We start from the raw sequence: 27,841 nt of genomic DNA on the forward strand, positions 1-27,841 counted from the left end.
AAGCACAACAATGGCGGTGCTTCCGACGGCCTTGTACAGAAGAGCATGACCTAGGCTGAAGCATCAGCTAAACCATCTTTAGGTTTCACTTCAGAATCTCAGCTACGCCATCATGAGCTCAAGAGCTGCACACAGTCCTGTGTTCCTAGTCTTTCCTCCAGACATCACTATACCTGAATTTCAGTCAGGGGATGCCACAGGCTCAACCTACGACTCGAGCATGCCCTTTCCAAAATTGCTTGCTACAAGAATGAAAGTCTTAGGGGTGAGTAAGATTTCCCCCATGTAAATTCCACACAGGGTATGTTAGAGGCTTAATGTTTGTTAGCCCCCACATTTATGTTTGAAATCCTGATCTTAATGTGATGGTATTTGGAGATGGGATTTTCGGGAGGTCATTAGTTTCCACTGGTGGAGCCTGCATGAATGGGGGATTAGAGCCCTTGGAAGGGGAGGCCAGAAAGCCAGCTAGCTTTCTTTCAACAGCAGCACTCTGCGACCTGGCAGAGGACCTCCTTCAGAACCCAACCAGGCCGGGAATCTGAGCTCAGACTTTGGGTCTTCAGAACTATGAGGAATAAATTTCTGCTGTTTGTAAGCCACTCAGTCTATGGTACTGTGGTAAAGAAGCCTGAACTAAGACAGTGGGTAAGAAGAGAAGGGGGAAATATATTTATATATATACAGTAGAATGATGTTTATTAAATCTGTTCTATTGAAGTGTAGTTTATTTACAAAGTTGTGCTAATTTCTGCTGTGCAGCCAAGTGATTCAGTCATATATACATTCTTTTCTGTATTCTTTTCTATTATGATTTATCACAGGGTACTGAATATAGTTTCCTATGCTACAGAGTAGGACCTTCTTGTCTATTCATAATAGTTTTCACCTGCGACCCTAAACTCCCAGTCCAACCCTGCCCTCGCCTCCCCTCCCCTCTGGAAACCACAGGTCTGTTCCCTAGGTCTCTGAGTGTTTCTGTTTCATTGATAAGTTCATGTAAGTCATACTGTAGATTCCACGTCTAAATGATATCATATGGTATTTGTCTTTCTCTTTCTGACTTACTTCTCTCAGTGATAATCTCTAGGCCCATCAGTGTTGCTGCAAATGAGACTGTTTCATTCCATTTATAGCTAAAGGACATTCCACTGTGCATAGAAACCACGGTGGTGGTGGTTTAGTCGCTCAGTTGTGTTCGACTCTTGAGACCCCAAGGACTGCAGCCCGCCAGGCTCTCTGTCCATGGGATTCTTCAGGCAAGAACACTGGAGTGGGTTGCCATTTCCTTCTCCAGGGGATCTTCCTGACCCAGGGGTCGAACCCAGGTCTCCTGCATTGCAGGCAAATTCTTTACCAACTGAGCTACAAGGGAAGACCTATATCTTCTCTATTTATCTGTTGATAAAACATTTAGGTTGCTTCTATGTCTTGCCTACTGAAAGCAGTGCCGCTATGAACATTGCAAAGGCTTTCCTCACATCTCAGCTGGTAAAGAATCTGCCCGCAATGCAGGAGATCCCGGTTTGATTCCTGAGTTGGGAAGCTCCACTAGGAAAGGGATAGGCTACTCATTCCAGGATTCCTGGGCTTCCCTGTGGCTCAGCTGGTAAAGAGTCCGCCTGCATGTGGGAGACCTGGGTTCAATCCCTGGGTTGGGAAGATCCCCTGGAGAAGGGAACGGCTACCCACTCCAGTCTTCTGGCCTGGAGAATCCCATGGAGTGTATAGTCCATGGGGTCAAAAAGAGTCAGACACGACTGAGCAATTTTCACTTTTCAAGAACATTGCAGCACATGTATCGTTTTGAATTACAGTTTTGTGTGGATATATGCTCACGAATTGCATTTCTGGATCATATGACAATACCATTTAGCTTTTTAATGAACCTCCAGTTTTCCACTCCCATCAACAGTGTAGGAAGGTTTCCTTGTATCCACAGCCTCTCCAGCATGTATTTTTCTAAATATTTTTAATGATGGTCATTGTGACCAGTGTGAGGTGGTACCTCCTTGTAGCTTTTCATTTCTTAGTAATGAGTAATGCTGAGCATCTTTCCACGTGCCTGTTGACCATCTGTATGTCTTTTTTGAAGAAATATCTATCTATATTCTGTACATTTTTTGATTGGGCTGGTTTTTTTTGTTGTTGTTGCATTGTATGAGCTATTTGTATGTTTTGAAAATTAAGCCTTTGTTAGCTGCATCGTTTGCAAATATTCCGCCCATTCTTTAGGTTGTCCTTTTGTTTGCTTTATGGTTGGTGACACCATGTTTCAAGGTAGGAGCCAGTTCCAAAGTTCATGTTCGTTCAGTTCAGGAGATGTGTATCACTTCTACATCAATCCTGTGTAAGATTCTATGGAAAGGAAAACATTAAATGAATAAGCCAAGATCCCTGGACTCTTAAAAGTCACATAGTAAAAATCCCCAAACTGACTACCTGTATGATTTTTTTCCAGTCAAGTTCAGAAAAAAAGGAAGGAGAAAATTGAATAGAAGTCAACACACTAAATTCTATATCTCAGGTGGTTCAGTTCTACAGTTTCATATTTTCCCAATGAAAAATCAAAATTCAGTCTGAAAACAATGATATGGTATTTGTGTATGTGGAAATTTTTTGCAGAAAATCTCCTTAATACTGTAAGTCTTCATCTATCCATCCATCTGTCCACTTCATCAACATTAATTATCAATTATTTAGCAATCTTCTCTTCAGACAATGTGGGGATTCAGGTATATTTGAGGCTATGAAAGTGCAAGCGTTAGTAGCTCGGCTGTGTCTGACTCTTTGCGACTCCATAGACTCTAGCCCACCAGGCTCCTCTGTCCATGCAATTCTCTGGGAAAGAATACTGGAGTGGCCATTTCCTTCTTCAGGAGATCTTCCCTATCTAAGAATTTAACCCAGGTCTCCTGCACTGCAGGCAGGTTCTTTACCATCTGAACCACTAGGAAAGCCGTTTGAGGCTATAATATTGCCCAAATCTTAGAAAATATCCTTTCAATATCCTTAGAAAATAGAATAGAAAATAGACATACATCAATATTTTTTTAGGAAAAATAAAGAGATTAGTACATAAATATGGTCCACTGACATGAGGAATGGGGCCATCAGTCTAAACTGCATTAGCACCTATTCAAATATAATGACTTCCAAACTTCTGCTGAAGAGTGAAAATTATTTCTGAAATACACGTTCTTAAACTACATGCAGTAAACTCTGTTTAACATTATAGGGCCTATAAAGACACACACAGTCTAGTTTCTCTCACTGAGGAGAGAAAATGAATAATTTAAAACGAAGAGAATGAAAATGCTAATAACTGCATTTCAACGCCGCATTTACTGAAAGTGATAAATGGTGTTGGTGGTGGGGCAGGAGAACCCAGAAGGGAAACAGTTACTTCCAGCTAAGAGGATGAGACAGCATCATGGCAAATCTGAACACAGAAGAAGTGATGCAATTTTAGAAAGCAGAGAGGAGGGAGGTGGAATATTCTAGATGAAGAAAGCATAATGGGCAGAAATTCATGGTGGCACAGCTTTCATGGATGGCAAAGGAGAGCTGGAAGAAAAAAAGCTAGGCTTAAAAGATGTGAGAGGATTGAAAAAGGACAAAATAAGAAACAACCAGGATGGATAAGTCAAGTGTGGTACATCCACACAGTGGAATATTACTCAGCAGAAAAGGCAACGAGCCATCAAGCCACAAAGGGATGAGGAGGCCCTAAAGCACACACTGTTGAGCGAAGGAAGCCGGCTTGCCGAGGCCACCAGCTATCACGTGATGCCAACTATACGCCATCCTGGAAAAGCAGAACTACACAGATGAAACCATCAGTGGCTGCCAGGAAACAAGGAGAGCAGGGCAGGATGAAGAGGTGGAGAATGGGGGATTTTCAGGGCAGGAAAAACCACTGTGTACAATAACACAAGGGTGGACACATGACATGATACATTTCCCAAAAGCCCTGGAGCACAACACAGATCCTGAAGCCCAGTGTAAAGTTTGATCTCTGGTTGACAGTCACTTGTCGATGTTGGTTCATCAGTTTTAACAAAACCACCATCCGGTGGGAGACGTCGATATTTGGGTAGGAGGTGAAGGAAGGGGACAGGGCGATATACGGAAACTCTCTGCATTTCCCACTCAATTTTTCTGTAATTCTAAAACTACTTTTAAAAATAAAGCTTACTCTTTTAAATTAAATGGTAAATATGGTAAATTTTATATGTACCTTTTACCATGGTGTTAAAAAAGTACAAAAAAATAAATACTAAGTGGTGAGGAGAAGTAACCAGGAAAGCAATTTGGAGACCTAATTTCCAGGAACCCTATAAACCATCCTTACTCAGATTTTATAGCATAGATAAGGATTAATATTTTCCAGTCTGTAAAATCAATAAAATAACCTAAGGAGCTTTATAAAATACATACCTTGTTCTGGAAGTACCTGATTACAGTTTTGAGGGGGCGGGGGCAGGAGACCATTTTCAGCACTCCTCTGAATGGATCTGACGACTGCTGTGTTTCAAACAATACTGAGGAAAGTAATGGGATCGGGCTTCTCTTTGACACTGTCAGACAGGGAAAATGGATGCTGGTGCAGAAAGGCCAGTGATAGGACAATATTAATAGTCTAGATGAATGGCAGCAGCCACTGAGCTGAACTTACTCCCCAAATATCAAGCTTTCCCACTGTAGGGGCAGTAACTGCCCAAGAACATTTAGGCCCTGAGAAGCAGAAGGCGACGTGTGCCTGCTGGAAGACCTCACGACAAGGAAGGAAGAGAGAAGGGATCAACTTCCCAACCACAGATGGAGACAAGCTGAGAATATTCGCACATACTCACTGACACATGGGAGGGACTTGGGGTGCGTGAAACAGGTGCCCCAACATTGCTGACGACGGAAAAAAGGGAAGAGCAAAAGCCAAATATTTATGACTTTGAAAACAGAAGGAAGAGCAAAGCTTGGTTACTTTCTGATTGCAGGAGGTCAAGGGACATTCGAAGAGCTGAAGATGACTTTAAGATGACCTTCAGAAAAAGATGACACTAGAAACAAAGAGAGGGCAGAAAGAAGAAAAGGTTCAAAGGGAGAAAAGAGAACTTGGTTCTGGCATATGGAACGCAAGGTGGTAGCGGGAGACGCAAGCGGCAGTGCTCGACGAGAGCTGAGCATGAGTCTGGAGGCGAGGAAGATGGCACCATTTACAATGCACCTTTTCAAACAGTGCTTGCTATGGAAGTAGGGGAGCTCAGTGTCTGAGAAGGTGGACTGGGCATAAATGAAGACCGAAGACGCAGACTCACATATTGTATACCTTCTAATCAGCATTCTCACCAACCAAAACACTACTTGGTGTTGTCGGTAAGTTTGGTTCAGTTCAGTTGCTCAGTTGTGTCCGACTCTTTGCGACCCCATGAATCGCAGCACTCCAGGCCTCCCTGTCCATCACCAACTCCCGGAGTTCACTCAGACTCACGTCCATCGAGTCGGTGACGCCATCCAGCCATCTCATCCTTGGTCGTCCCCTTCTCTTCCTGCCCCCAATCCCTCCCAGCATCAGAGTCTTTTCCAGTGAGTCAGCTCTTCGCATGAGGTGGCCAAAGGACTGGAGTTTCAGCTTTAGCATCATTCCTTCCAAAGAACACCCAGGGCTGATCTCCTTTAGAATGGACTGGTTGGATCTCCTTGCAGTCCAAGGGACTCTCAAGAGTCTTCTCCAACACCTCAGTTCAAAAGCATCAATTCTTTGGCGTTCAGCTTTCTTCACAGTCCAATTCTCACATCCATACATGACCACTGGAAAAACGATAGCCTTGACTAGATGGACCTTTGTTGGCAAAGTAATGTCTCTGTTGTAGAGCATCACAAATGTGGGGCAGAGAGAAAAAAAATAGAAAAATGTAGAAAAGATGGGGGTGCTCTGGGCCCCGGGAGATGATGGTACCTCCACAGGCTCAGAGGACTGGTCATCAGCAGAAGGGTTTTCTGACTGTCCACTACTTGAGGCCAGACTGGTGCGGTGACTGATTAGTGTTTTATTGGAGTGTAATTAGCTTCCCAGGTGACTCAGTGGTAAAGAATCTGCCTGCCGATGCAGGAGACATGGGGGGCGGGGCTGATCTCCTGGATCAGGAAACGGCATTTTACTCCAGTGTTCTTGCCTGGAAAATCCCATGGACAGAGGAACCTGGCAGGCTACAGTCCATGGGCTCACAAATAGTGGGACGCAGCTCGTCGAGTAAGCACCCACGCATAACTGTTTTACAGGGATGTGTTAATTTCTGCTGTGCAACATAACGTCGTGAATCAGCCATACGCATACGTGTATCCCCTCCCTCCTGAGTCTTCCTCCTTTTCCACTCACCTAGGTCATGACTGAGCAGCTAAGCTCGCTGCGCTATGGTGATTTAGAATCAGGTGCTTTTCAGACTCTGTCACTTACATGACAAAGCCTTTGAGGTCTCTCCCCCAGCTTTACTGAGACATAGTTGACATATAACATTGTGTAAATTTAAGGTGTACAATGTGATGATTTGATACACATACGTATTGCAAAATGTTCACACAGTAAGGTTAGTTATCATTCCTTCGCCTCATACAGTTTGTGGGGATGGTGGCGAGAACGTTAAAGCTTGGCTCTCATAGCAACTTTTAAGCCCACAATGCTGTCCTGCTACCTACGGTCACTGTTCTGGACCCTCGATCCCCAGAACTTAAAACCAAACATCTGCTCCCTTTGACAAACATCTCCCATTTCCCCTGCCCCCCAGTCCCTAGCGATCACCATCCTACTCTCCATTCCTGTGAGTCTGATGTTTTTAAAAAATAATTTCATTTATCTTTGGCTGTGCTGGGTCCTCATTGCTGGGCGGGCTTTCCTCCAGCTGCGGCGAGCAGGGGCTGCTCTGTAGTCGCGGCGAGCAGGGTTCAGCAACTGCAGCTCGGTAGCTGTGGTTTCCCGGCTCTAGAGGACAGGATCAGTAGTTGTGGCGCGGGCTCAGACCGTCCTCGGCATGTGGGATCTTCCTGGACCTGGGATCAGACCTGCGTCTCCTTCGTTGGCAGGCGAATTCTTTACCACTGAGCAACCAGGGAAACCCCAAGTTTGAAGTTGTTAGATTCAGCATATAGAGGACATAATGTGGTATCTGCCTTTTCTTTTGACTTACTTCACTTAGCATAATGCCCACAAGATCCATCCACGTTGTTGTAAAAGCAGGATTTCTTTTTGTGATTGAATGATATTCCTGTGTGTGCATGTGTGTGTGTCTTTATCCACGCATCTGCCAATGAGCCTTTAGGCTGTCCTCTGTCCTGCCTATTGTGAATAATGCTGCAGTTAACTGGAGGGTATAGATAACTCTTCGAGATAGCGGCTGCACTTCCTCTGTGCATGTACCCAGGGGTGGAATTGCCGGGCCACATAGCAGGACGATCTTTCACTTTCTGAGGACTCCCCATCCTGTCTGCCGCAGTGGTACATCCCCACCAGCAGTGCACGAGGCCTCCCCCTTCTCAGCGTGCGCTCTAGCGACTGTTCCCTTGTTTCTTGTGACCACCGTCCTGACAGGCGTGAAGGGATGCCTATTTGCTCTCTATTTGCATTTCCCTGATGCTTGGAGAGCTTAAGACACAGACTTCTCAGTCTCACCTGGACAGTCTATTTAGTAAGTACAGGACATGACCTGAGAGTCTGCACTTCTAATTCCCAGGTGATCCTAATGTTCCCAATCCATGGACTACCTTTTCAGGAGCAGGGAATTAGACCGTTTTACTCTCATCAATCACTGGACAGAGGGGTCAAGAAAATATCTGTAGAAGCTTCTACTGTCCTCATAAAGAAGTGCCTACTATACTTCCCTGATTTATAAACAGGGGCACTTTCCTTTTAAGCAGAAGGAGATCTCCTGAGTTCTCACACAGGAAGCCCACCACGCTGATCCCTTTTCACCAGGCCGTTCTCCTCTGTTTGCAGGCTGTCCAGATCCTGTGTGGAGTGATGAACTTTTCTTTTGGAATTGTTCTCCTTTTCACCTTGGAAGATCCATACCCAAGGTTTCCCTTTATATTTATTTCAGGATATCCATTCTGGAGCTCTGTTTTGGTGAGTATAAGTCAGTCAAATTCAATTTGAAGTCATGCCAACAGGGATATTAAGGAGTTCTTAGTAATGAAATGAGCTATGCTGAGTTGTATGATATGGTTTGAAAAATTAAAATAAAATCCAACTCTGTTGAAATGATTTCCCCAATTCATCAGTTACTTGCATTTCATCATTGGGTCTCAAGGTTCCTTTGGGAATATTTGCTTGGGTCTTGACACTATTCATCCACTCATCCATTCAAAATGAATTACTATTATAAGTCATATATGGAAGACCCCTGGTGTAGGAAATGGCAACCCATTTCAGTATTTTTGCCTGGAAAATCCCATGGACAGAGGAGCCTGGGGGGCCACAGTCCATAGAGTCACAAAAAGTTGGACACGACTAAGCAACTTCACTTTCACTATAGAAAACAGCATAGAGGTTTCACAAAAAATTATGAAAAATAGATTTATGATCCAGAAATCCCACCTCTAGGAATATACCCAAAGGAAATAAAAGCAGCTGGTCAAAAGCATATCTGCACGTCTATGTTCATAGCAGCAATGATTACAACAGGCAAGTCATGGTACAACCCACATGTCCATCAGTGCACAAACAAAGAAGCTGTGCTACGCCACACACAGAAACACCACTCGGTCTTGTTCGTGAGGAAATGAGGACATCTCGCCACCTGTGACAACGCACACAAACTTTGAGGGCATTATGCCAATTGAAATGCCAGACAGAGAAAGACAAGTGCCAGATGTCCTTGCTTATATGTGGGCTCCAGGAAAGTGGTCGGGGGATGGGCAGAGGCGAGCAGGGAGCCGAGCAAATCTGCTCTAAAGGCACACACTTCCAGTATGAGATATAAAAGTGCCAGAAACGCGATGCACAGCATCAGGACCACGGTTAGCACTGCCGTATGATACACGGGAAAAAGTTTAAGAGGGTGGATCCTAAGAGTTCTCACCACAAGGAACCTTTTTTTCTTCTTTGCTTTCTCTGTTCCTTTCTTTGATACTTATACGAGATTATGAATGGATGGTAACTAAACTTATTGGGGTAATCTTCTCATGATACATGTCAGTCAAATCATTAAGTTCTATACCCTAAACTGATATAGTGCTATAATTCAATTAGATCTCAATAAAACTGGGTGGGGGAGGGGGCAAAGAAAAAGACTAACGCATGAGCCCTTCCTTCAAAGGGCTCCCACATCTAGCAAGAAAGAAAACACGGAAACAGCTCATTTCAAAGTAGTTGATAGACATCACAGAGGCATAGAAAGTGGTTATATAAGCAGAGATGAAAGATCAAGTTACTCTTTAGAGAAGTGAAGAAGCAGCTAGGACTTCTCAGCTGTACCTCTGAGCTGCACAGCAGCATTTAATCACATTCAAGAAGCATTATTTTAGCACTTATTCTAGTATCAGAAAACTGGCAGCGTCTGGGGATTCTGAGAAACGGCAGTCCCTGGTCTCTAGGTCTCAGCTGAGTAGAGACTGTCAGTCGCTCAGTCGTGTCCCACTCTTTGCGACCCCGTGGACTGTAGCCTGCCAGGCTCCTCTGTCCATGGAAGTCTCCAGGCAAGAACACTGGAGCAGTGCTGCCATTTCCTTCTCCAGGGAATCGTCCCTGCCCAGGGATTGAACCTGGGTCTCCTCCGTCTCCCGCATCTCCTGCCTTGGCAGGCAGCTGAGTAGAGTGTCAGACAATTATCATCTGGTGTGATGGGTGATGATAAAGGGCACACAAGGTGCTGCTGCTGCTGCTAAGTCACTTCAGTCATGTCCGACTCTGTGCAACCCCGTAGATGGCAGCCCACCAGGCTCCCCCGTCCCTGGGATTCTCCAGGCAAGAACACTGGAGTGGGGTGCCATTTCCTTCTCCAGTGCAGGAAAGTGAAAAGTGAAAGCAAGGTCGCTCAATCGTGTCCGACTCTGTGTGACCCCATGGACTGCAGCCTACCAGGCTCCTCTGTCCATGGATTTTCCAGGCAAGAGTACTGGAGTGGGGTGCCATTGCCTTCTCCACACACTAGCTGACTCTGCAGAACAGAGGGCACGTTCTCCAGAGACATCTGCAGCTTGCCTAACTGTTCAAGGACGAGCGGTTAACCTGGTGGGAAGGAAAGGAGTGGGGGTGTTTGGGCATTAGGGGCACTGCCGCCTTGCTGTGTACCAAGGGAGAACCACCGGCAGAGGCTTAAGCTACGGGAGAACCGAGGCCAGCCCAGACAGCGAGAGCGGCGGGACGGAGCTGAAGGCGCTCCAGTCCACGGGACTAGAATTTTAAAACAGATATGTTGAGATCAGATTGACAAGAACAATACACAGCGTGACTCACCTCCATGGAAATTACCAGGATTTTTCCGGAATTTCCGGTGTATCAGCTGCAACTCCATCTATGTTCTCATCCAAGAGAACACGCTGGACTGCAAACGGGTATGAAGGAGGTTTCTTGGAAGAATGGTGGAATCCAATCTTGTTGGCTGTAAACTGATTTGACACTAGTCTCTCGTGGTATCAGAGCTGAGTCCACAATAGCTGTGAAAGGAAGACAGATGAGAAAACAAAAAAGGCCCGTAAGGTTAAAAAAATCTCTCATGTTCAAATAGTTAGGACCGGATTTCACCCACTATACATTCAGGACAATCATGGAAGGCATCAGCTCTTCTCACTGCCTCGGGGACTGTGTGAACTAGGAAGGAGGGATGCAAAAGAAATGGGAAGCGATCTGTTAACCACGAGAATTCTTTAAATCAGCTCAATGTGTCCGTCACTAAGATATGTATTCTTTTTAACAGTTTGTTAATTCTGGAGCCTTTCTAGTTGCCCTGGAAAGAAAAACCACAGAAACTCTGGTGAGTTATATATCCCCTTTTCTAAAGAATTTTAACTTTAAATCATTCCAGCCTTGCAAACGAATTTGGAAAATCCTTAAGCCACTATAATTCCACAAACTGCCAAGTACTGACACCGATCAATGATGTTTACTTCTTTTTTCACAGAATCATAAAACACTAGTACCGTTTCTAGGGCATCTAGTTAAATTCTTAGACACTGAGGCTTAATAAATGACTTGCCCACGCTACTCAGTCATATGGGGCGGGGGACAGGTTTCAATGTTCTGGTAACTTCCTCATCCATTTTCTGTAATTCAACCTTGTAAGCAGAATCTCAAAATAAATAATACAGTGTTAATGAAGGCCAACTTTTAATTTACAACTAAGTTATAAAGCAGAGTATTTTTACTTTTCCCAAAGAAGCAAAGACATGAGATATTAATTCATAGGCCAATCAATTATTTTCAGCAAAGGACATCACCTGTGGGCTTGTGGTTTTAGAAGGAAACAAAAATTGCAAAGAAATACAAGGTTTCATGAAACAATCATAAAGTGGAAATGTCGACAGGCCGCCACGTTTAGTGGAGCATGGGAAGGCAAGGTGACGCGGCTGCCCCCTAACCGTTAACTCCTCTTTTGTCCGCTGTGGGCTGCTTCCCGCAATTAAATGGGGGGCAACTTAGGCACGGCTTTGCGGGGGTGGAAGGGTTATGACCGGTTCACTGGACCCCCTCCTTTCTGTGGACGAGGACCTGAGGCCCACAGAGGTCAAGGGCAGGCGCCCGCGGTCGCAGGCCGCGCCGGGGCAGCTCAGCCTGCTGCGCCGTCCGCGGCTCTGTCCGCGCGCTCGGCCGCCACCGCGTCCGTGTCTCTCTCTTGCAGGTGGCGCTGAGCCGGATAATGAGCGCGCTGAGCGCCCTGGCCGCGGCGGCGGGGATCTTCCTCCTCGTCATTGGCTTCCTCATAGACCGAGACTTCTTGTGCGGCTACGCCGGGGAAGTCAGTGAGTGCTACGCGGTTACCACCCTCTTCATTGTAAGTGGGCTGCTCTTTCAGGGCGAGGAGAAATGGGTTTACTCAGGAAGGTTTATTAGCACCCGATTGAAAGCAAAGCAAAGTCGCTCAGTCGTGTCCAACTCTTTGCCTACCAGGCTCCTCCGTGCATGGGATTTTCCAGGCAAGACTACCGGAGTGGGTTGCCATTTATTAGCATCACCTAAAAAACACTGCAGACACGGGTACTGTCTTTTATTCTCAAACATCTTACCGAAATCACAGTATCTGATAGACTGTTACGTCAGGCACTGTAAAATAGAGAAATGAACGCATTATAACCCCCACTTTTAGGAATTCACAGATAAGGAGATAAAGCAAGCATACCAGTAAATAAAACCCAAAAGGTAAAGTGACATATTAAAAGAAAAGCGTACAGATAGCGATGAGGTGACAGTTCAGTCCTAGATGCGCGCAGTCACATACGGAATACTTTTATGGAACTGGTTTTAATACTTAGACTGGACTTCTGATAAAACATGGTAGATAGAAAACAGGCAGTTATTTCTGCTCTTTCCAAAATACCACTGAAGTTAGTGTGAAGAAACAGAAAAAAATACGAATCTACATGGAGAAAAAAATGGTGAGACGCCAAAACTGCTGAGAAAGCTGGAAAAGGGAGATCCTAATAAAAGCAAAATATTTCATATGGCACATTCTAAGAAACACTGAGTGTCTGTATGTACAAGGACTATAGAAAGCAAGGCCAAAGAGAAGAAAATAGAGAGACTGCTTCTTGTAATTGTTAATTGAGCTATTTGAATCAAACCTTCTCTGAAAACAAAGAAAAATGCTACATTAAAAAAAACCACTTCAAAAGCACGGAAGAGCTGAAGAGTCACTGGAGCTCCGAGATCAATTTTTACACAGAAGCCTAATCTAAAAATCTATCAACGGATGCCAAAGACCAACACAGCTGCTTCTCCTCGAGGCCTTTTCCAGTGTCGTCTAATTGGCATCCGGTCCCCAGCCTAAGCGTAGGGCAGGAGAAAGAGGCCACAGCCAAGACTCCACTCCAAGTGGGAAGACTTAGAAAAGATCTCCACGTTGAGATTCAGGACCTGGGTCCTTGAGAGGTTACTGTACTCTTCAGGTAAGGGCAAAAAGACATACAAAATCCTCTGCCCCACAACAGCAGGGAGAACTTACTGAACCGAGTGAAGAAAGAAAGAAATCTCCTTGAGAAACTGTGGCTCTATACCGATCGCCTGACAGTGTCCTCCCACCCTGCACCCCGACCAGGACGTGAACCTTTGGTTAAAATAAACTGGGTGACTCCTGCACTGTTGCTGGGAATGCAGACTGGTGTGGTCACTACGGGGAGCCTGGCGGCTCAGAGGTAAAGAACCCGCCTCCAGCGCAGGAGGCACAGAGACGCAGGATCCCCCTGGGTCGGGAAGGTCCCCTGGGGAAGGAAATGGCAACCCACTCCAGCGTTCTCGCCTGGAGAGTCCCTGAACAGAGGAGCCTGGAGGGTTACAGTCCGTGGGATCCCGAAGAGTCAGGCACAGCTGAGCGTGCCCGGCCTTGTTTATATGAAGCGTCTTTACCCGTTCACCTGTCGTGGACATTTGAGTTGCTTCCGTGTCTCGCCTGCTGCCAACAGTGCTGCAGTGAACACTGGGGTGCGTGTCTTTTGAACTTCGGTTTTGTCTGTTAATATGCCGGGATCCCGGGATCATATGGTAACTCTGGTTTCGGTTTCTTAAGGAACCTTCATACTGTTTTCCGTCGTGGATGCAACGATTTACATTCTCACCAACAGAAAACCACTGCGTCTCGATTATGGCAGTTTTGTGATAAGTTCTGAAAAGGGGAGCTGCAAGTTCTCAAGCTTGTTTTTCTTTTTCTGAATTGTTCTAGCTGCTATGGGCCTCTGCATTTCCACATGAATTTAGGCTCATCCAGTCAATTTTGGGGGAAAGAAAAGCCAATTGGAATTTTTATAGGTATTACATTGAATCTGTAGACCAGTATCGACACCTTAATATACAAAGTTGTTTGATCCATGAACCTCTTCAGTTGATTAGTTCTTTAATTTCTTTGTCAATGACTTACAGTTTTCAGTATACAAGCCTGCACTTCTTTTGTTAAATTTATTCCTATCTTATTCTTTTTTTATGCTATTACAAAATTAGCGTTTCCCAGGTGGCACAACCCACCTGCCAACGCAGGAGACTTAAGAGACATGACTTCAACCTCTAGGTCCCCTGGAGGAGGGCATGGCAACCCACTCTCATATTCTTGCCTGGAGAATTTGATGGGCAGAGGAGCCTGGCAGGTTATAGCCCATGGGGTCACAAAGAGCTGGACACCACTGAAGCGATTTAGCACACGTACATGCGCAAATGGAATTGCTTTCTAAATTCTATTTTTGTGATATTCATTGCTACTGTGTGGAAATACAGTTGATCTTTATATTAATAGACTATATACTCTCACTCTAACTTATTATTTGTAATAGTTCTTAGAGGATTCCCTACGTTATTTTATATACAAGAACATGAGTTCAGTTCAGTTCAGTCGCTCAGTCGTGTCCGACTCTTTGCGACCCCATGAACCGCAGCACGCCAGGCCTCTTGTCCATCACCAACTCTCAGAGTCCACCCAAACCCATGTCCATTGAGTCGGTGATGCCATCCAGCCATCTCATCCTCTGTCGTCCCCTTCTCCTCCTGCCTTCAATCTTTCCCAGCATCAGGGTCTTTTCCAATAAGTCAGCTCTTCGCATCAGGTGGCCAAAGTATTAGAGTTTCAGCTTCAACATCAGTCCTTCCAATGAACACCCAGGACTGATTTCCTTTAGGATGGACTGGTTGGATCTCCTTGCAGTCCAAGGGTCTTCTCCAGCACCACAGTTCAAAAGCATCAATTCTTTAGCACTCAGCTTTCTTTCTAGTCCAACTCTCACATCCATACATGACCACTGGAAAAACCATAGCCTTGACTAGACTGACATTTGTTGGCAAAATAATGTCTCTGCTTCTTAATATGCTATCTAGGTTGGTCATAACTTTCCTTCCAAGGAGTCAGCATCTTTTAATTTCATGGCTGCAATCACCATCTGCAGTGATTTTGGAGCCCCCCAAAATAAAGTCTGACACTGTTTCCAGTTTCCCCATCTATTTCCCATGAAGTGATGGGACCAGATGCCATGACCTTAGTTTTCTGAATGTTGAGCTTTAAGCCAGCTTTTTCACTCTCCTCTTTCACTTTCATCAGGAGGCTCTTTAGTTCTTCACTTTCTGCCATAAGGGTGGTGTCATCGTATGCAAATTCAGATAGTTTTCCTTTTCTTCGAACATGGATGCTTTCCTTTCTTTTTCTGTTCAACTGCCCCGGCTAGAACATCCAGCGCAATGTTGAACTGAAGTTGCAAGAGCAGACAGACATCCTTATTTTTCTTCTGTACTTTGGGAGAAAACATCTAGTCTTTCACCCTTAAGTAGCACGTTGTCTGAGAACTTTTTTCTGGTTGAGGACATTCTCTCCTCTTTCTACTATGTTGAATATTTTTATAATGGGTGATAAATTAGTTACATGCTTTTTCTCAATTTAGCTATTGAGATGATCATGTGGTTTTGTCCTTTATGCTATTAATATGGTATATTGCATTGATTTTTTTTATCCTAAATAAACCTTAGATTCTTGAGATAAATTTCACTTGGTCATTGTGCATAATCCTTTTAAAATGTGGTTGGATTCAGTTTCCTAGTATCTTGTTAAAAGATTTTTGCATCTGTATTTCTAAAAGATGCTGGTCTATAGCTGTCCTTTTTTTGTGATGCCTTTGATTCTGTGTCTGGTTAAAACTGGCCTTACAGAATGAGCTGGGAAATATTCTCTGCTCTTATATTTTGGTGGGGGGGGCAGAGATTTGTGAAGCAATGATGGTGTCAGTAAACATTTGGAAGAATTCACCAACAAAGTCTCCTGGCCTTGGGCTTTTCTCTGTAGAAGTTATATAATTACTTGTTATAGATGTATTCAGATGTTCTATCTCTTCTTGGGTTAATTTCAGTAGCTTGTGTCTTTTTAGGAGTTTGTCTCTGATGCCAATAGTAATTTTCAAAGATTACCTTGGTGGTCCCATGTGTGTAGGACTGTCTGCCAACAATCGAGAACTCTGAACTAGCGTAGCGGGGAGGAACGGGCCTGGAAAATGAGCACATTGCCTCCAACAGTGTCTGTCACTCTGAGCCGGGCGGGGGTTGGGGGTAGTTTTGCTTCAATCATCTTGAATGGAAGCAGTTTACTTGGTAAATCGAGGCACTTGCACCCACTGTCTGCGAGCTGTCGTGTCTTTTGGACCATTTACTTCTGGAGAAATGCTGGAAGAGCAGAGCTTAAGGCCAGGAAAGGTGTGTGTGGCGGGGGTGGGGGTGGGGGTGTGGGGGGTGTGGGGGGGAGTTAGCAAGGTCTACGAACAAGGCTCATGTGTATTCTTTCTCTGATGAAGTTTCTGAAGTAACCAAGCTCCTGCCTAAGGAAGCAAAGGATGATAAATAGCTGTCAAAGGAAAGCAGTCTATATCAGAGGGGAAAAGTGACAAATTTATTGTATCATCCATGTTCTCAGAATGGGAATCAAATCCATTGAAATATTGACTGAAATATAACACAGAGTTAATTTCCAAGGACTCAGTCAATGATTAACTGGAAAGTAAGAAGTTTGAGGGATAGTGACAGCCTTGGAAAATCCTCCCCTCCCTGCGGACAAAAGGAATCAGCCGCCTCTGACAGGTGGAATTTGTCAAAAAGAATCTATCCCACAGCAAATTTCTTATGCATAAATAAAACTAAAAAAAAAATTCTTCTAATATTTTAAGGAGGAATCCAAGACAGTTGTTTCTAGAAGGGATATTGCTTAAAGAGACCTTTTACTCATTAGTCCCTGTGGCTGGATAAGGATGATAAAACCTGAAATAACTCCTGCCCTGTGACCTATTCTTGCACACAGAGAAACACAGATAGGAGGCAGATGGGCAGACAGGATGGCTAGTGGCAAAGCTTGGGCAGACCTTCACAGAGAAAAAAACGAGAACAAATCTGAGAGATAATGAAAAAGGGCTCCGGGAGACCAGCGACCTGGACAAATAAATAAACCCTGCTCGATGAAAAGTGCTATGCTCGCCTCACCAGCAAGGACAGTCAAACCCTGGACAGGGAAGCTCACGGGGGTCCAGGGACAGCCACCAGGTGAGTCACAGGACCATAGTGGCAAGGGGTCTGGCCTGGCTCCTTCGAAGATTACCAGCAAAATCTATGACAATTGACAGCTTAATTTGTTACATTTCTTAAGCAGAGGAGATCACAGAGTCTCAGGCCCAACAGGCGAGAACAGGAAAGGGCACAAGAGGGTTTCATCAGCTGAGTCAGCCGTGGGGCGGTTTCCGGGACAGGACAGGAAACGGTTAGACTTGCAAAGCAGAAGAGTCGCAGGCACAGATGACAATCTTATTTTCGGAAAACATGAATTAACATAAAATTACCATTAAAGCAGTTCTCCATGGGTTTATCTTGAATAAAATAATGAGGCTCTGAAAAGCCTTAAGTTAAAAGCTTGAATTTAGGCAGTAGCCTTTCACACTAGACTGTGGTGCACTTTAACTATTTGCTGAGTTATTTTTCCAAATTAAGTTTTCTTTTCATTTCTCAATTCTCAGCAATCATAACTAAAACTAAAACTAAATAAATAAAGATTTTAATAATTACAGAAAAGGAAAAATTGAAGCAACTGAATGGACGGCTAACTTTCCAAAAGCATCAGGAAAAGAAGGAAACAGAACAATATCTTCAATGTGCTGAATAAAGTGACTGCCAACCTATAGTCTATCATTATCCATTAAAATGTCTCACATGAGGGTGAAATGAAGAGTCTTTAGAGATACAAAGATTGAGTTTGCCCCCGTACACCGCCACTAAAGGAACAACGAAGGAGGAGTTCCAAACAAGGAGAATGCCGGCGCAGCGAGGCGCAGCAGCAACAGAAGATCAAAGGACAGGATGGACGCGCGGACGCGCCCAGGTGAGCGCTGCTGGCATGATGCAGTGGTGACAGTGATGATATGCACTGGACTAAAATGGAGCATTCCACATGCCAGACGACGCTGACATGCAAGCAGGAACGGGGAGCGATTCTGTCGGCCTACAGTTTGATAGGGCTCCCTCGGGGCTCAGAGGTAGAGAACCTGCCTGCAGTGCAGGAGACTGGGGTTCAGTCCCGGGTGGGGAAGGTCCCCTGGAAAGGGAATGGCAACCCACTCCAGTACTCTTTTTTTTTTTTAAGGATTATAATATGGAATCATTTATTGACTGATAATATAATGTTAAATTAAAAATCAAATTATAAATAATAGATCCAGCACAATCTCATTTTTGTAAAAAGAACAGCTATGTATGCAGATAGCTTGATCTAACTGTTAATAGTGGCAGGATTATGGATGATTTTATTTTCTTTGCAATTCTTCATATTTTCTGAACTTTAAAAAGAATAACATTCATTAGATCCATTATTTTCTGACTTACACATGATTTCCATTTTGAAAAAAATCAAAAAGACGTTAAAACAACTTTTTCTGTCACAAAACCTCACTTGAACAACAGGATTCACTTAGACAATATCAGAAATGACCTGACTTTCTGATTCAAGTGGCCTTCTAAAAAACTGATCATGAGGATACCCTTATTTCTGTGCAAAATTTATTATTTCATTTTAACGTCCATAATTACCCATTAGTCTTCTCTCTCCCCTGATTCAAAGTCCTTCTCAGGATATGGAGACCAGAACAGACTCTAATTTCTTAGTCTATCCTTTTTAGCTGAAGACCAAGAAAGTATAAAAATAAAATTAAAAGGTAATGGATTTCTGAATGTAAGACAATGTCAGTGACTGGTACATTTCAAGTACCTTCCTCACATTGAAGCAAGGTTGTAAAAGTGAAATTTCTCCCAATAAAACACTAAGACATTGCCAAAATTCTAAAAGTTTATCCACTTTAAACAAATACTTTCAATGGCCTTATAGGTTACAAAACTATAATTGGACATTTTAAGATTAGTTTATAATTTTCACTTTCAAAAGACATTACTTTATACAAATAAGACATTTACAGATGATAACAGCTACAGAACAACAGACTCCTGAATATCTTAAAAAGTAAATATAATTGCACTTACTTTATAGAATAATTTGCATTATTGTGGGGAAATAGAAAATATATTTGCATATAAATTCCTTTTCCCAAGTAAGTATAATGCAACTCTCTAAGTTTCATTAAGAGTCTTAAGTTTAAAATAAACTTAAGTTTACTTTAACTTAAGTTTGAAATAAAATAAGTCTTCAGTTTAAAATAAAATTTAAAAAGAGAGAGAGAGAAAAAATAGGGCAAGTACTGTATGTGGCTGTCTGTCTCTCGGTAATATTCATTGTGTCGTTCCTTCCAGTTTCGATCCGTGGACACAAAGGCCTCAGCACCATATTAAGAAGTCACACTTCAGTTCAGCTCAGTTCTGTGACCTATAAAGTGTGACAGGCCTGGGAGAACCAGTGCACTGTCATTCCTTTTCAGGAAAAGCCTGGCAGAATAGTTGATACCCTTTGTGCCTCGGAACCATAATCATGCGTCAGAAGCCATTTACAACACTAACTGCAGTGAGGAACATGTGCTGCACAGCTGGGCTCTACGCGTTCTTTGGAAGCTCAGAAAGTTCAAGGATGTCTGATCAATCTTCATTTCAGATCTAGTAGCATAAAAGCCGGGTTTTCTAAGTAGGATTTCCACAAATTGGAGAAGCGTGACACTGTAGCGCCATCGATGATTCTGTGATCAGCTGACCAGCTCACGTTCATTATCTGGGCCTTACACCCTTCCCCTTTCTCGTTAAGTTGGGGAAGGGCCTTAATTGTTCCCAGGGCCCCAGTTACCACTTCAGGTGGAAGTATCACTGGTTTGGCGGGCACCACCAATTGATCCAATGTTGGGAAGAGTGAACGTTCCTCCTAGGAGGTCATTGGTGCTGAGCTGGCCCGCAGAGCCCAGTTTCCGGAGGCGGTTCAGTTCAGTGGCGATCTCAAATATGGAACAGATCTGAACATTTTTCACATTGGGTACAATCAAGCCCTGCTCTGTGTCCGTCGCTATTCCAATGTTATGAGAAGCCTTGTATGTTATGTTCTGGCAGTTTTCATCCACAGAAGCATTAAGAATAGGAAACTGTAGTAGTCCCAAGGAAGCAGCTTTTAAGAAGAAGGGCATAAAGGAAAGTTTAATTCCACGAGCAAAAGCAATGGGTTTTAATTCTTCCCATAGCTTAACCAGTTCAGTAAGGTAAACCTCATCACAATACCCAAAATGAGGTGTCTTCAGGGCCGCAGACATGGTCTTGACCATTGCTCCGTGAAAGCCTTTCACGGGTTCGGTTCTGTCTTTGCCTGTGAACACTGGAGGCTGTGATATTGGAATAGGAATAGTTCTGTCTTTCGGTTTTGGTGGAGGTGGCATAATTTCAGCTTTTGGTGAAGGAGGTAGTATAGCTCCTGTTTGCTTTTCCAGGTAGTTGAGAATATCTTCTTTAAGTATTCTGCCATCTTTTCCCGAGCCAATAACTTCACTCAGCTTAATACTGTTTTCCATCGCAAGGCGACGAACTGCAGGAGTCGCCGCTGTTTTCTGGCCCTTTATCTCTCGGTGTGTGTGTTCATCATGAGACACAGCAGGGCTTTCAACAACATCTTCTTCTGAATCTTTTAAAGCTTCCGTTTCTGTGTCTCCTAATGGGTCTCCCACATAGGCAGTATCATTTAGATTAAAACACAGTTTTTATGACTTCATCATAACGAGCAGTGATAGTATCAGAAGCTTTATCACTTTGAACTTCACAGATGCTATCAAGCGGAGACCCTGTATCTCCTTCTCTTACATACCATTCTTGAACAGTAACTTCTCTAATCCCTTCTCCAGTGTCTGAGAGTTTGAACTGAACAATCTGTCCCTGGAGAGCAGCTGTTGTTTCCAGCCACTGATGTGGATGACTGTACTTGAATGGAGGATAACCAAAGAAACACACATATTTTGGCTTCAAAACATGAACATTACCACATGTGTGAAAGTAGCGGACACAAGTAGGCTGTCATAATGAGTGAAGTCCGTCAGGCAGAGAAAGACAAATGTTGCATGATACCACTTATCTGCAGAAACAGCTGCCCCGAGGTCCAGCTCCAGGTCCTCAGCACACGCGCTGCAGCCACCTTACTCCGGAAAATCCCACTCCAATATTCTTGCCTGCAGAATTCCATGGACAGGGGAGTCTGGTGGGCTACAGTTCATGGGGTCGCAAACAGTCAGACACGACTGAGCGACTAACACTTTAGCTTTACCAGAGAAGAAGGTAAAGCTTTGAAGAACTTGAGACTTTGGTAAGTTTTAATTATTGAAAGTGAAAGTGTTAGTCTCTCAGTTCGACTATCCATCTCTATAACCCCACGGACTGTAGCCGCCAGGCTCCTCTGTCCATGGAATTCTCCAGGCAAGAATACTGGAGTGGGCAGCCACTCTCTTCTCCAAAGGGATCTTCCCCACCCAGGGACCAAACCAGGTCTCCTGCATTGCAGGCAGATTCTTTACCTTCTGAGCCTCCAGGGAAGCCCTGTGGCTACACAGTGACCCTTAATATTGCAGAGAGGGATTCCTTCTACTTTATTCCTTTCTAGGCCTGTCTCAGCTGTCCTATGTCCTGTGCCGTCCACAGAGATTACAGAGCAAGCTTGTGCCTGTTTATCAATTTTGTATCTTGCAACTTCATGGAATTTATTAGTTTTAATAATTTTGGGTGGATTATTTATCAATAAACAAAAGTTAAGTGCATTCTAAACACTAATAACAAACTATCAGAAAGAAAAATTAATGAACACAATGCCATTTGAAATTACATCAAAAAAGAAAATATACAGGAATAAATTTAACCAAGGAAGTGAAAGATTGGCATACTGGAAAATATGATATTGAATAAAGAAAATAAAGAAGACACAAAGAAATGGAAAGATACCCTCTGCTCATGGATTCAAGGAATTAATATTGTTAAAATGTCTATACTACCCAAAGCAATCAGCAGCCGATGCAATCCCTACCAAAACGCCAGTAGCATTTTTCACAAATATAGAAGGAAAAAAACCACTAAAATTTGTATGGAAGCACGATATACCACAAATAGCTAAAGTAATCTTGAGAAATAAAAAGCAGAAGATATTGCACTTCCTGATTTCAAAGCGTATTACAAAGCTACAGTCATCAAAACAGTACAGTATTGGCCTGAAAACAGAAAGAAGGACCAGTGGGACAGAATAGAAGGCCCAGAAATAAACCCACACAGACACGGTCAGTCAGCTTATGACAGAGGAGCCAAGAGTATAAAATGAGGAAAGGACAATCGCTCCAATAAGTGGTGCTGGGAAAACCCAGGTAGCCACATGCAAAAGGATAAAACTGGGCCACTATCTTTTACACCATACACGAAAATAAACTCAAACGGATCAAAGATGTGAGTGTGAGACCTAAAACCATAAGACTCCTAGAGGAAGACACAGGAGGTAAGCTCCTTGACATTGGTCTTGGCAATGGTTTTTTGAGTTTGACACCAAAGGCAAAGGTGAAAAAACAAAATTAAAAAATGGAACTACTAATATCAACCTGAAAAGCTTCTGTATGGCAAAGGAAACCAACAAGAAGATAAAAAGTCAACCTATAGAATAGGAGAAAGTATCTGCAAACAATATATCTAATATGAGTCTAATATCCAAAATAAATTTTAAAAACCATGCAAATCAACAGCAAAATAAATCCAATTAAAAAATGGGCAGAGGGTCTGAATAGAAATTTTTATGAAGGATACAAAAGGCCAATAGATACAAGAAAAGATGCCCAACATCATGAATCATCAGGGAAACGCAAATCAAAACCACAGTGAGATGCCATCTCACACCTGTCAGAATGGTTGTTGTCAAAAAGGCAAGAGATGACAAATGTCAGCTAGAATGTAAAGAAAAGGGAACCCTTGTGTACTGTTAGTAGAAAAGAAAATTAGTGTCATCACTATGGAGAACAGGATGGAGGCGGCTAAAAAAATTAAAAATAGAACTATGATATGATCTAGCAAATCCACTCTGGCATTTAATCCAAAGCAGACTGCAACGCAGCTGAAATATGTGTCCCCCCATGTTCACTGCAGGAAGAGTTACAAGTGCCAAGGCATGGGAACAAAATAGCTGCCCACTGATGGATGGACGCTAAAGAAATGAGACACACACACACACACACAGGAATATTGCTGCCCACTGACGGATGGACGATAAAGAAAATATGAGACACACACACAGACACACACACACACACAGGAACATTACCGCCCACTGACGGATGAATGATAAAGAAAATATGAGACACATACACACAGAAACACATACACAGGAACATTACTGTCCACTGACGGATGGACGATGAAGAAAATATGAGATACACACACACACACACAGGAATATTAGTCAGTTATAAAAAAGAAATCTTACCATTTGCAACAAAATGGATAGACCTTGAAGAAATTATGCTAAAGGACATAAGTCAGATATTGAAAGATAAATATTGTATGACATCACTTATACATGGAATCTAAAAAATCCAAACTTATGGGAACAGAATAGAATGGTGGTTACCAGGGGCTGGCAGTGGGTGATTTGAGGAGATGTTAGTCAAAGGGTTTAGACTTCCATTTATGAGACGAATAAGTTTTGAAGACCTAACATGTGGCATAGCGTTACTGTAAACACTACTGTATCACAGACTTCAGTGTCATTAGGAGATTCGATTGTGAATGTTCTCATCATAAAAAAGAAAAGATAATTACATGACGTGATAGAAGTGTTGACTGATGAACACCATGGTGGTGATTATATTGTAACATATGAATGTATTATATCAACATGCTGTACACCTTCAAGTTACACAATGCTATATGTCACACATCTCAATTTTTTAAAAAAGAAAGTGAAAATGCCAGGCACAGAATGGGAGGTAATCTCCTCGATACATGTAACTCACAGAGGACCCACATCCAGAATATATAAGCATTCCCGAAAATCAACAATAAAAAGACCAAAAAATAAAAGTAAGGCCTGCACAAGCACCTCACAAAGAAAGGCACACCAAGGACATGTGAGCATCTATCTGCTCAGCATTGTTAATTACCAAAAAAAAATGCAAATTAAAATCACAAGCGAGATACACTGCACGTACACCAGAAGGACCTGGATTAAAAGAACTGGCAGAGTTGAGTGCTGGCCGGAATATGGAGGAACTAGGATTCAACCACCTTGGAAAACCACTTGGTAGCTTTTAACAAAATTAAGCATAGACTTCTTTACATATCAGCACAACCCAACAATTAACCAAGAAACCAATAGATTTCTGGGGAAATCTATTCACAGCAATTAAAACCTTGAAACAATTAAAGTGTCTGTCGGCAGCAGAGCGGCGCAGCCGACTGCGATGCTCACACAGTGGGACAGTGGGGCAGGCAGCAGCGAGGCTGAAGCGCGGCCCAGTCTGTGAACAAGTTCAGATGCAGAGGCAGCAGCCGACCCAACCAGCTGTGTCAGCAATCACCAGAGCGGGTCCTCTGGGCGGGAGGGGAACTGACTAGCAGAGGGCACTGCGTGGTGGAGTGTACGGTCCTGATCCAGAAATCACCAAAGGGCAAGGAAAACACATCTACGTTAGACCTCTGCAACGGTAAAAGGACTGGAAGAATACTTTTAAAGCAGGTAACAGCGAAGTTTTAAGATTTTTATACACAAAGAGAAAATAAAAGTGACCAAAAATGTGAAGAACACAACGGAAGAAATAGACAAAGGTTTATGAGGAAGGACCAAACACGCAGACGTAGCAGCCAGAGACACTCAGAGGGACGCTCACGTTCACTGGCGGGGAAATGCCACGCAAACCAACAATGGGCGAGCATCTACATACACTCGACTGGCAAAAGCCAGACTTACAAAAGTTGTGACTGGCCAGGAAGTGCTGCAACGGATGCTTCTGTGTACTTACGCAGCAGGAATGTGAAATGTTCCTAAGATTCTGGAAAGCAAGGAGACACTCACTCATACGAAAGATGCAGCCACCTTAACCCAGAAAGCAGTCCCCACAGCACTGAGTCCCCCACACGTAAGGACATGTGCGCAAGGACGTTTACTGCAGCGTTTTCCAGAATGGTAAACACAAAGAAAAAGACAAAAATCAAACAAAAAGCAGAAAAGAACAGAAGAGGAGAAAGAAGTAAACTATTTCCAGTCACTAAAGAATAAAAGAATCATAACTACACCAAGAGATACTGTCCTCAGTCATGTCAGACTCTTGGCAACCCCATGGACTGTAACCCGCCAGGCTCCACTGTCCATGGGACTTTCCAGGCGAGAATACCGAAGTGGCTTGCTGTGTGTGACTTGAGAACAATTTTTCAGCCTCTAGTCGAAGCGTGCAGACGCAGACAGCTGTAGGAGAGAGCTCCATCCGTGCTCATCTTTACAGACCTTCACCAGCAGAACCCAAGTTGTGACCAGCCCCTGGGCTACTAGCAGGTGTGTGTCCCTACAGACACCCTTAGTGGCCAGAATACAAAATATTGTCGAGGTCTTCAGTGGCACCAAGAAGAACACAAGAAGTTACTATTAGCGTTGCATTAAGAGGTGTCTTTTTCTGCACGTTCCTCTTTTTCTTAGCCTGTAGGTTCTTTCCCCTCTTTTTCTTTCCTTTTCTATTTTTGCTCCTTTTTGGTTTCTTAGCCTTCTTTCTTTCTCTTTCAACAGGCCACTTTTAAATATTTCTCTGTATTGCACTTTTCTGAAGTGGAGTCACATAATTCAGCGTACAATTCAGAAAGTAGATGCGTAACTACGTCTTGCATAACTTCCTCCAGAAAAACAACGCTGCTGTTCCATACAGGGCTCTGCTGTGCCTGCTGTGTGAAAACACCCACATTTCCTCACAACCCTCCAGCAGTTTGCTTCCTAAGCGTCAGACACACTTGAGACATGGAGGTCTCATTTCTCGCCTTACCACTGCTGCCCCATCAGCATCGGAAATTACTATTACATGAGCATTGCTGTGCTAATACTGTAACCCTTTTCTTCTGTTACAGGGAATTTTGGTTATGTTGATGGCCTTCAGCATCATTGCATTTCTCATTTCCCTGTCTTTCTCCATCATGAGGGGACCCACTGAGTGTGGTGACTGTGAGGAATGGGACGGAGCAGAACTGTGAGAATAAAGGCCTGATATAAAATGTGACTGGGAGGCGAATTGTGCTTGTGAGGAAAAGCTGGCAGGAACACAGACTCTTAAGGCTGGTAATTCCTTGAAGCAAAGGGGAGTGACTCAGAGGAGTTGCTTGGTGGGGGGCTGGGGGCGGGGCGGGCAGGGGACGGGGACCGGGGACATTCTGGCTGATAAACCACACCCTGCCTCTTTGCAAGGCCATCTCCTCCTCTCCCCAGATCACACAGTCGCCGTGGTGTCACCTCCTTTGCTAGCGGTCCGTTCACTGAACTAAAGGATGGCAGTGTGGGGCCGGTTGAGAAATGAGCCAGAGCCAGGGTGAGCTGGGTCCAAGGTGCCTCCCGCTGACTTCGAGAGACTCGGCCCAGGGGCTCCTGCTCCATTGCTGTGTGGGAAGATGAGCTGGCTGCAAGAATGGCTAGGCCTGCAGTAGGCCACACCGATCGATGTTAGCCACTTACAACCACTGGCAGGTGACGGCAGAAGCCAGCACCGTGTCCAGGCACCACGCCAAGGGCTTCAGGGGCATGGCTTATTCAACCTCCACCACCCCCCCCCCCCACCCCGCAAAAATCTGAGAGGCAGGTTTTATTATTATACTCATTTTGCAGACCCAGTGAAGCTGAAGCATACAGAGGGTAAGTCAAGTGCCCAAGGTCACAAAGTTTGCAATGGCAAAGTCATGTATCAACAGATAATCCAGCTCCAGAGCCCAAAGTCTTACTCTCTAGGCCAAGACACTGACGTCTTTTAGGTCCTTGGTCTCAGAAGCGCTTGACACTCTGAAAAATATTTGACTGATCAGTACAGATTAATACAGGTAATATTTTTACTAAAATAACTATTTTAAAAAAAATTTTTGTGGACAGTTAACATTGATATACAGTTTTGTAAACCTTTTTTTTTAGAGTTATGTGAGATTCTTTTATTTTTAGCTTTATTGAGTTATAGTTTATCCACCAAAAATACTGCACACATTTAATGTGTGCATACACCCTGTACCATCCCAAGCCGCTAAGCCTACCCATCACTTCCAAAGCGTTCCTTCTGTCCTTTTCTGGGTTTTGGTTTTAGTTTTAGATTTTAGTGAAAATCCTTAATATTAGGTCTGTCCTTTTAGCCTATTTCCAAGTGCACAATACCATATTATTAACTATAAATACTCTGCTGGACAATGGATCTCCAAAACTTAACTCATCTTGTGTAACTTTATATCCATTGTAAAACAAATCCCCATTTAATTTGACTGCACATTCAAGGGGAACTTTCAGAAACCCCAATGCACAGCATACCACCATGTACCAATTAAATCAGAATGTGGTAAGAGTCGGACATCGGTATTTTTTTAAGGTTCCCGGGTAATTGCAATATAGAGCAAAACTTGGAAACCACTGCCTCGCTCGTGACGGAAGACAGATTCTCTTAGCGGCTTCTGCGTTCAACCTGTGGCAGTGTCTCAGGCTCTGCAGCCGGTGGAGAATGCTGTTGTAAGTCCATGAAGAAGGGAAATAAGGTC

General features: G+C 43.6%; 1 protein-coding gene across 1 annotated transcript; it reads left to right on the plus strand.

Annotated features, from left to right (window-relative positions):
• The first annotated feature begins 112 nt into the window (after nucleotides 1-112).
• Nucleotides 113-26,311, plus strand: MS4A5 (membrane spanning 4-domains A5). The gene is made up of 5 exons (XM_052653296.1): nucleotides 113-265; nucleotides 7,991-8,119; nucleotides 10,911-10,967; nucleotides 11,832-11,984; nucleotides 26,189-26,311. The coding sequence occupies exons 1-5, from the start codon at nucleotides 113-115 to the stop codon at nucleotides 26,309-26,311; spliced, it is 615 nt and encodes a 204-aa protein (XP_052509256.1).
• The last annotated feature ends 1,530 nt before the right edge of the window (nucleotides 26,312-27,841 follow it).

The sequence above is a fragment of the Budorcas taxicolor genome, chromosome 15 (assembly GCF_023091745.1).
Source record: "Budorcas taxicolor isolate Tak-1 chromosome 15, Takin1.1, whole genome shotgun sequence".
NCBI lineage: Eukaryota > Metazoa > Chordata > Mammalia > Artiodactyla > Bovidae > Budorcas > Budorcas taxicolor.